The 10817-nt window shown below is 41.8% G+C and overlaps 1 protein-coding gene across 9 annotated transcripts in view; it reads left to right on the top strand.

Moving 5' to 3' along the window:
- The window catches only part of PHF14 (PHD finger protein 14), a 311444-nt gene that overhangs the window by 103937 nt on the left and 196690 nt on the right, over positions 1 to 10817 (top strand). For all 9 annotated transcript variants that reach the window (XR_012233474.1, XM_073582107.1, XM_073582108.1 and 6 more), the window contains exons 12-13: positions 8424 to 8527; positions 8740 to 8871. Coding sequence is in view for 8 of the 9 variants with exons in the window: in XM_073582107.1 (XP_073438208.1) it covers positions 8424 to 8527; positions 8740 to 8871 (236 nt within the window). In the remaining variant the exon portion in view is untranslated. The remainder of the gene's footprint in view (positions 1 to 8423; positions 8528 to 8739; positions 8872 to 10817) is intronic.

A 10817-nucleotide genomic window follows, 5' to 3' on the forward strand; every position in this document is an offset into this window, starting at 1 on the left:
ATGGCCTCTAGACTAAACAACAAGGTGTCTCGGTTCATTGCCCGATCGCGCGATCCATGCGCCATCTGAGCGGACGCCCTACTTCTGCCATGGCACCGGTTCCGGCTCCCGTACATCTTTCCCCCTCTTCCCTTGCTTCCAAGGGTCATCTAAAAGATCAGAGCGTAGGGTGTACCAGTGATCCTAGTCACGCCAGATTGGCCGCGCCGAGCATGGTATGCAGAACTAATACAAATAGTAGGCCACCGTCCCCTGGCGACTTCCAGATCGCACGGATGTGCTTTCTCAGGGCCGATTTACCACAAGAACTCTGGGGCCCTGTCTTTGACTGCGTGGCCGTTGAATCCTTTATTTTAGCACAGGCTGGGTTCTCTCTCGACGTGATCTCCACCATGATTAGTGCTAGGAAGCCTGTATCCAGGCGTATCTATCACCGAACCTGGAAAATCTTTTCATGGTGCAAGGATCATGGTCGTTCCCCTCTGGTGTTCTCCATTCCGGCCATATTGGAATTCCTTCAATCCGGATTAAAATCAGACCTCGCGCTTAGCTTGATCAAGGGCCAAATTTCGCCCTTGTCAGTGCTTTTCCAACGCAAAATTGCCACCAAACCTCAGGTTAAGACGTTTATTCAAGGAGTTTCCCATGTGACGCCTCCTTATAGAAGGCCATTGGAATCATGGAATCTTAATCTGGTTTTCGGGACCTTACAGGAGGCTCCTTTCGAACCGCTGCAGGACGTGTCTTTGACAGTCCTCTCTTTGAAAGTGGTCTTTCTAGTGGCAATTACGTCAATCAGACGAGTTTCGGAATTGGTAGCCCTGTCCTGCCTTTCTCCGTTCCTGAGTTTTCATCAGGACAAGGTAGTTCTCAGGACGTCCCCGTCCTTCCTGCCCAAGGTCGTCTCCTCTTTCCATCTCAACGAGGAAATTGTTTTGCCTTCCTTTTGTCTGGTGCCAGTCCATCGTATTGAGAAGGCCCTCCACACCCTGGATGTGGTTAGGGCCCTGAGACGGTACATCTCGCGGACTGCATCCTTCCGCAAGTCAGATGCCCTGTTCATACTTCCAGAGTGGCATAGGAAGGGCCTAACCCTTCAAAAGCAATGCTAGCCAGGTGGATTCGCTCAACGATTCAGGAATCCTACCATCTCAGGAATGCGCCTGTCCCAGCGGGGATTAAGGCGTACTCTACCCGGTCAGTGGGCGCCTCTTGGGCCATTCGGCACCAGGCCTCAGCAGAACAGGTCTGCAAGGCTGCGACTTGGTCCAGTCTGCATACCTCTTCAAAACATTACCAAATTCATTCTCAGGCCTCTGCAGATGCAGTTCTCGGCAGACGCATCCTGCAATCGGCAGTACCTCAGTGTTGACTCAGTAGTACATGGGGTATTAGCAGATGAATGCTCCCCACCCAGGGACTGCTTTAGAACGTCCCACTATCTGTGTCCCCCAATGAGGCGTAGGAGAAATAGGGATTTTTGTGTACTCACCGTAAAATCCTTTTCTCCGAGCCATTCATTGGGGGACACAGCACCCGCCCTGTTTAGCCTACTGGCTCATTTGTAGCATTCTTAGGTTTTGACATAGTTATTGTTGACGGTTTAAGCTCCTACTGCTTTTTTCACTGAACTAGAGATATCTCATCCAGCGAGAGGGTGTATACTGCAGAGGAGGAGTTGGAACTTTTTTTCTGGTTTACTTAGTGTACTCCTAGTGGGAAGCAGCATAACACCCACTGTCTCTGTGTCCCCCCAATGAATGGCTCGGAGAAAAGAATTTTACGGTGAGTACACAAAAATCCCTATTTTTCTGACATTATATGGCCATGTTCACACGTTGTTTTTGCTACGTCTTTGGTTGCTACGTCTTTTGTTGCTACGTCTTTGGCTGCATCTTTCAGGATCCCAAAGTTCAGCTTTGCTTTCACCACAGAAGCTTGAACACAGATCAGCAATGCAAGAGATATGTGAAACCATAAAAACATTTTAGGAAAAATGGCAATTTGATCAAATTATTTAGTTGAGAAAGATTTTTATGTCTGAAACAATATCGACTAATCTGAACAAAAAAATTCATGTGAATTCATGAAAAAATACACAATTGAAAATGCAACAATGAGGGGAGTGGAATGGGTAAGGAATAGTTTACCTAAGACATTGGCAGAGCATTGACGTTGTAGGACACAGTCTACTTTCATGCTTTGGTCGGCCACAGGCATTGTTCATTTTCACACCTTAGTCGTCCACAGGCATTATTAAATTTCACACCTTGGTTGGCCTGAGGCATTATTCAATTTCACACTTTGGTCGGCCACAGGCATTATTCAATTTCATACTTTGGTCGACCACAGGCATTATTCAATTTAACACTTTGGTTGGCCACAGGCAGTGTTCAATTTCACTCCTTGGTCGGCCAGTGTTTACTTTTACACATCACTAATTTAGTTAAACTGTACTAATGCCAACTGCCATGTTAATGTGAGGACACAAAGACATGCTAGTTCAGGGAATTTAACTTTTTCCTATGTGGCAACTTTAATTCTATTTGACATGTACATGATTCAGTACCTATTTTCTATAAATGGTCCTTTCATCATTTCTTGGATGTTTTAAATCATGTTTTTTTGTGGCATCTCCTTCGTATTAATAATGTATCACAATATATTTATACTTTTTTAAAGTTTGCTTACATATTTTTATATCATGAAAAGAGTATCTATTCTATTATTTCTAAACACTGTTTTTCGGTGATTACTTTGTATCTCCTTTCATACTGCACCCACACACAACACATGATGCACCATTTGAAAGGTAAACTTGCTCCCTTCAGCAAGAAAATAGCCAAACAAACCACACATCCACGATTTGATCACAAAATACAGTTTAAAGGGAACCTGTCATCCCCCCAGGCGTTTTTAAGTAAGAGAGCCATCTTGTGCAGCACTAATGCTGCATTCTGTCAAGGTGGCTCTTTTATTTAGCGTCTTTTCCACCGCAGAAATAAGCATTTTTAAAATTAGCCAGACATACCAGAAGTTTGTCCGGGGGGCAGGTCTTTCCCCCGCGGACACCGACGCCTCGCATCCATCATTCATTTCCTCTTTCAGTATTTACTCCGCCTCCTCAGCGTTAATTTCAAATGCTCGCGCCTGCGCTGTAATATATTTTCTTGGGCATGCTCAGTTAGCGCTGCCCTTCTCTGCCATCACATGTTGTCCTCCCTACCGCGCCTGCGTGGACGCGCGGCCACACAGGCACAGTAGGAAGGACATCATGTGATGTCAGAGAAGGGCAGCGCTAACTGCGTATGCCCAAGAAAATATATTACAGCGCAGGCGCGAGCATTTGAAATTAAAGCTGAGGAGGCGGAGAAAATACTGAAGGAGGAAATGAATGACGGATGCGAGGCGTCTGTGTCCACGGGGGAAGACCTGCCCCCCGGACAAACTTCTGGTATGTCTGGCTAATTTTAAAAACGCTTATTTCTGCGGTGGAAGGGACGCTAAATAAAAGAGCCACCTTGACAGAATGCAACATTAGTGCTGCACAAGATGGCTCTTTTATTTAAAAACGCCTGAGAGGGGTGACAGGTTCCCTTTAAACATTAAACTTCATAAACCTGCAGTAAGGAAAAATGACCTACAGATGGCACCACAGTATACATGCACTGCTTTTTCGGGGATTGCTTCGCCCCACACACACAATACACCATTTGAAAGGTAAACTTGCTCCCTTCAGCAAGGAAACAGCCAAATAAACCACACATTCATGATTTTATCACTAAATACAGTTTAAACACTCATTTTCATAAACCTGCAGAAAGACACAATGACCTGCAGGTGGCACCTCAACCGGAAAACATTTTTTGGCCTCTACTTATCAAACCCAAATTATTGAATTACCAATCTACATATATAAATACCTGTCTGTGTTCATCAGCTCATGAAATACATTTACCTTTGACCAGCTTGCTTTTTCTGAAATTGCCTGCGTCCCCAACGACCAATGTGCAAAAATTTTGCATGGGCCAAGCTAGTAAATAAATACTGCAAAAAATGCAAGGAAAACAAATCGGTGGTGAACGGTGGCCACGATCCCGGCTGTTGTAATAGTAGCATAGTAATATATAGTACATAGTTAGCAAGGCTGAAAAAAAGACATTTGTCCATCCAGTTCAGCCTATAAAAGTCTGAACCTAAAAAAACAAAGATTCTTAATTACTATAAATGTCTGTATCTGCACTCTCTTTTCTGCAATGAGATCTATCACCTTGATCGGAGTCAGACGAAGGCCGCTCCGGGTGACTTAAACGAGCCTCGTCCCGAGTGTGAGCGTACATCTCCGCTCGCTGTCCAGAAGTCATTCCCATCACGTCCATTACTTTAAGAATTGGCTTAAATCCGTCGGTAAAGATAATTATTTTCCAGAAACTTAGTTATGTTCACAATTTTTGCATCCAAATGAAGATGTTTCTGAGCAAAAGTACAAAATAAGTGATTGGAGCGATTCGTTATTTTGTGTTTCTGCTCCAAATTTTCAGCAGATCGTCATCCTATTAGATCTCTGATCAGTGTGATAAGGGGACTACGAAGGGTCATCATACTAAGAATTATGTTTTAAGATGCCATCCAAAAAAATGACTATCTATTATAAGTTATTCTGTAAACTAAGAATGCTCCATTGTGCGTGGCGCGGTCTAAGTACCGAGCGCACGCCGGAGATCACTCCCTGTAAGGCACTTTAACTTTTGTAAGATTGTATATTGAGCGAAATCGTTTTACAGCTATATTCTCCACACTAAATACATGAAAAATATGACAAATACGTATATATATTTTTTCCCGATCTTGTAGTCCAGAAGACTCCCTTTGTAATGCAGTAGGCATGGTCTATGCCTCTAAAGATCAGCGCAGTGGAGATAGAAACTCCTATCACTTATAATGATGATGACTGCACAGTGCCTGTCAGACAGTTGTAATGCAGGAGATTATTATAGCAGGGCATAAAGAAATAATGCAAAATGAGAGCTGGGATTCAAGAAAGACGTTGAAAAGGAGTGCAGACTGTGATAGGTAGGGGATGATTTATTTGTAGAAAGAAAAAACTTGGATTGCTTCTTTAAATTCCCTTTTAAATGCAATTGTGTGTACTTGGACAGCTCTACATACGTATGGAAGTGTCTCTTGTCCCTGTACAAGACGACTGCCTGTGTGTGTGTGTCTGTAATGATGGTGGCAGGAGCAGAATTCATTTACACAGCTTGCATGACATTTTTTTTTCCAGTTGGTTGAACAGATGTAAACCCACGGGGCCCTCGAGAAATGACTTTGATAGATGGCTGCTGTCTGAGACGCTAGCATACAACAGATTAGTGCAAACCCAAAGAGAATCTCGTCTGCTTTGTAGAGAGTTTGGTCCAATAAGATAATGTTTCTAATTAACCTATAGAGCACTGACGGAGCCAGGACGCCGAGCGCAAGAAACCGCTTCACTATTCTTTTGTCAGTAAAGCTGGAGAGTCGCTCTGGGCTCATTTCTCAGCCAAATCGTAATTTTTCATTTTTACATATATTTTTTTTTTTTTTTTTTTTTAGAATTTATAGTTTATTCCTGTCTATTCCATAATATACCTTTTTTAAAATTGACATCAGATTCATAGTATTTAAGGAAATCGTTTTGTTTGTTTTTTTAATGGCCATAAGAAAATATTTTTCAGTGTTCTGTTACAAACTTTTTTTTTTCTTTTGATGTTTTTATTTTTATATGACTTAAATTTTAAAAAATTGTACATTTTTTTTTTTAAACCCTGGACAATACAATACCCAATATGCTGGAGTTTTCCCATTTTCTGTGTTCTGCTTTGCTGAAGAGATTGGGTTTAATTAGCAGAGTCATCTCACTATCATTACTGGGTGATCAAGTTACTGACCGTTGTGTTGTACTACTGGAATTCTTGGTAATACAAGAATACCACCAGACACATAGGTTTGCTTAGCCGTAGGTCAGGGTGGTACTGACCAGTAAGATCACTCAGCCGAATGGCATGTTGAACAGCAGAGATGGATATACTGGACGGCACGTGGACAGCAGAGCTGATCGTGCTGGATGCCGTGTGAAAACAGTGAGGATCAGTACAGCAAGCTGTGCAGGCAGGCGCCTTTTGAGTAGCAGAGGTAAGTATGCAGACAGCAGCTTTTGAATAGCAGGGTTTGGTGTGCAGTTATAGCAGAACCGAATGTGCAGACATTACTTGGGAACAGCAGAGCCGAATTTGCAGATAGCACTTTGAGACTGCAGAGGTGTGTTTGTCAGGAGAAGCACTGAGGATTCCAGCGATAGTCCTTGCACGTGGTAGCAGCCGGCCATGGAGTGAACCTAAGATCATGGCAACGGAGGTGCACGCTGGGTTGCCATAATAACCTAGTAAGAGCAGACCGGTCCTGCTGTCGGGGACTGATGCCTGGGCAGTTGGGTAACACAGGTAAAACTCTGTATGCCGCTCCTCTGTCAATCCCTTGGTGGGGACAAGACTCTTCTACATTGTTTCCAGAAAACTGTTTGTATGCGGATGCTTTTCTGCCTAGTACTTATTTCAGATAACTTTTCAGAAAAAGCAGTTTGTTGAGAGAAGATTAGCAATATTTCTGGCCTAACTCTCCGTATCTCATGTTCAGAAGCATCAGCATAGAGGACATGATACAGCACTAATTAGCAGTGTAGCTGTGAATCCAGTACTGGGATGAGATAAAACACATACTAGAGAGTATAGTTTCTTTATCTCTCTGCCTCTGTAGCTGTTTGCTCATTTCTGGGCTAAATCATGATTTTTATTTATTTATTTTTTTAGGGTAATAAATTTTTTCTTATTTTTTGCTTCATTACTATGTTTCCTATAAAGTATTGTTCATAAAGACATATAATAAAGATAATTTGTGTAAATTAGTGTGTATAGGCAATAGGGAAATTACATGACTTCAATAAGGTTTTTTAACTATAAATCATTTTATTATTGTGTTTATTTTAAATGTGACTATGCACATAAAATGTGCAATATTTCAAGATTTTTTTTTTTTTTTTGTGGCATTTGGCGTACACACCAAAGGCTGACACCTCATGTTTTCTGCAGCTCATTTGTCAGTTTGTTTTATAGACTGGGACAAGATGTGGCACATGTGAGTCATGTGGCACAAGCAGAAAAAGTGTTAAAAAAAAAAAAATAATAATTTTGATACTTTATAGCTAAATGTTTTTTCAAGAAATGTCTTCTCATGGCCACCCTATGGTTGTGATATGATTTTCAGCATTTTGAGGGCTTTAATTCACTTGAGAAGGCCACTTAAGGGACATAACCCAAGTTAAAGTTCAACATTGAAAATCTAGAGGATTCCAAAAAACTAAAAATTAATTTCTAACCTCCCCAAAAATTCAACATTAATGCACTACTTTTGAGCAAAAAAAGTTTTGTAACAATCTTTATTTTTTTCTTTCTTTATTTTTTTTTTTTTTTTTTTATATAGCGCTAACATATTCCGCAGCGCTTTACATTTTGCACACATCATCATCACTGTCCCCGATGGGGCTCACAATCTAAATTCCCTATTAGTATGTCTTTAGAATGTGGGAGGAAACCGGAGTGCCCGGAGGAAACCCACGCAAACACGGGGAGAACATACAAACTCCTTGCAGATGTTGTCCTTGGTGGGATTCGAACCACTAACCACTGAGCCACCGTGCCGCCCGCACGGCGGCATATTCTTTTAAAGGGAATCTGTCAGTAGGGTCAACCCTCCTAAACCATCTATATGGGAATGTAGGTCATAGGAAACTGAATAAAATGACACCTTGATGCCTACGATCCGATGTCTTATTCATGAGATATCCTCGTTTTTCTTAATATGTAAATGAGCTGTTAAGATCTATGGGCTGTACGTAGATCTCCCAGAGAATCTGTCTCCAGCACTTATTTTTAATGAACGGAGGCGTTATCAGTGTAAATCATGAGTAGACTGTCGGTCATTTACATGTCTCAGACATGAAACCCCAGCTCTCATTTAAAATAAACTCTGGAGGCAGATGCTCAGGAGATCTATGTCCGGCCCATAGATCTTAACAGATCATTTGCATACTAAGGAAAACACTGTTTTTTTTATAGAATAAAACATCGGATCACAGATATCAAGGTGTCATTTTATTCAGCTTTCTATGACCTACGTTCCCATATAAAAGGCTTAGGAGGGTTAATCCTACTGACAGGTTCCCTTTAAGGATTTTTTTTTATTCCACTTGACACATTTTATTACATTCCGTATCATGTAATAGAGAGATGTAATATGGGACGACCCCTTAAATTAACCCTCTGTCATTCCTTTACTTTTTTTTTTTTTCAATTTGGTTGCATACATCATTGCTTTCCTCGAATCAGAAACCGAATCTCCCCGCCATCCTCCGGGCGCCGAAAGAACGAAAACCCAGTAAGAGAGAGGGGGGCGCGCAGAAGACGTTGCCGTTGCCGGCGGTCCTCTACAGGTAATTGTCATCCATTTTTTGATTAGCATTGCAATTTCATTTTCCTCCGGAAAAGGTTGTTAGTGTTTTAATATTGGAGCAGCAGGACTCGTGCGTTGGGGGCACAGCCGCGCGTCGCAAGCCCAGCATCGTGATAATTTTTTTTTGCATGGCCGCAGGGCAGACGTCTGTGATTGACACATTTCTGGTCTTTTTTTTTTTTCCCCTCTTAGTTGTGGAATATGTAAGAAGAACAATGACCAGCATTTACTTCTGCTGTGTGACACCTGCAAGCTGCACTATCACCTGGGGTGCCTGGAGCCCCCACTGACGAGGATGCCGAAGAAAACCAAGAACAGCTATTGGTGAGCGCGGACGCCTCCTCGAATGTTTAGTTATTTCTATATTGTATTCCAGAAAAATGGCTGCTTTCTTCTTGAAACAGCGCCACTCCTGTCCATGGGCTGTGCCTGGAATTGCAGCTAAGCCCTTTAGAATGGAGTGATGCTGAGATGCAATGCCACACGCAATCTGTAGTCAAGTGAGGCGCTGTTTTCATCCTTCCAGGATTTATTAAAAGACAGTGGTAATTCAGCTCACTCAGCGGTACATGAAGGTAGAAAAAAAGGAACACTGTCTCTTTAAATCTTCTGTTGGTTTATTAGACAGACGGAATAAACCACAATGAAGGGGCAAAGCAAAAAAAAAAAAAAAAATGCTGTAACACAGTCCATATAATTGTGGGGAGCTGCCCGCTCTGGAGCAACACAGGTTCAGGCTTTCCTCCCCAGGTCACAAACCACTGGAGATCCTCTCTCCGGCCCTACTGAACAAAAACTGCCTCTGGAGTCCAGCTTTTTAAGCCCCAGACCACACCCAGGGGTGGAGATAAGGTGGACATCCTCCCACCCGCACTATGGTTTTCCCACAAAAACCCAGCCCATTAAACGAATTAGCTGTTAACCCCTTGGAGCATCTCTCCTCAAATCTCTTAGGTTTCACATCACTGATGCCATTAAATGCAGTGAAACATATCGCCCCCTTCAAAACTTTACCAGTGACTGTCACTATATATTGATATATTTATTTACATTTGTGTTTTAAAAATTCTGAATTTCAGAATGAATTGTGCCGTAAGCAAAAAACATCAATTCTGGATCATCATCTTTTTAATCTTTTTACTGTGCAGTTTAAATTGAATATATTCATATATGAGACTTTTACAGACACCAAATCATCTTATTTTTACTGCACCACTAACGTCTCAAAAACGAAACCCAAAAAACAGTGGCGGATTTACACCGTTATTTTTTTGTTATTTTTTTTTTTTTCACAATTTGGACCTCTGTTGGAATGTTTCTCCATTTTTAATTACATTATATAGTAAAATGAGTGGTGTCAAAAATAGAGTGGCGCCTCGACAAAAAAAAGGAAAGCGGTAGAATATTGGGGCCGATTGCTGCTGCCTCATCGATGTCTCTGACCATTTTTTTGGCCACAAATGTTCCTCAGCTCTTAGCATTATGCGTTCCCTCAAAATAGCTTAACTCTATAATTTCGAGTGTCCCTGAGTGCAGGTAATCAGGACTCGTGATCCATTTGGGCCTTTTTTTTTTTTTTGACGGACCGCTCTCTGCCAAAATTGTGGCACCGCAGGAAAGTTTAAAACATTTTTTTTTTCCTTTTCAGCTTTTTTTTATGTTCTGCCTTTTAAGTAAATTGTAAGAAGCATTAAGTGTCGTCTGTCTGGAGGATAAAGAGGCTCCTTCGCCGTTGGAGGCCGGGTAGAGTAGGTCACGTACTTGGAATCCTTTTATTTTCTCCTTGCAACCTACCTTCACCCGGGGTCACGAGCACAAGCTCTCTTCATCTTGGTTGTGTCGCTTGGTTAATTTTATTCTCTTTGCTTTTAATTAGTCCAAATGTTCTCGGAAAGAGGAGGGTTCTGGAGAAAGTAAGCCACGCTGATTACAGCTTTTAACTTTACCACACAATTTTTTTTTCTGACTTCTGTATGCGCATGACTAGAGATTTTCCCTCTAAAATGAAAATCAGTACCTGACCATCTTCAAAGACGTCTCTGAATATTTATGGATTACTAACACCAATAATAGATTTTGATCATCTGCCATTACGATGCCCTAAGGGTTTTTTGCCAGACTCTCCAAAAGCTCCCAGTAACACTGGACTCAGAATTCTTCTCTCCTCCTCTCTTTTTCCTTCTATAGTTTTTGTCATTTTCTTTGTTGTCATCCCTTTCTCACTCCTTTAGTCTCTTTATGTTGGGCACTCCTCCTCTGTCCGGTGCTCC

The sequence above is a fragment of the Dendrobates tinctorius genome, unplaced genomic scaffold (assembly GCF_039654945.1).
Source record: "Dendrobates tinctorius isolate UK_male_01 unplaced genomic scaffold, ASM3965494v1 ptg000070l, whole genome shotgun sequence".
Lineage (NCBI taxonomy): Eukaryota > Metazoa > Chordata > Amphibia > Anura > Dendrobatidae > Dendrobates > Dendrobates tinctorius.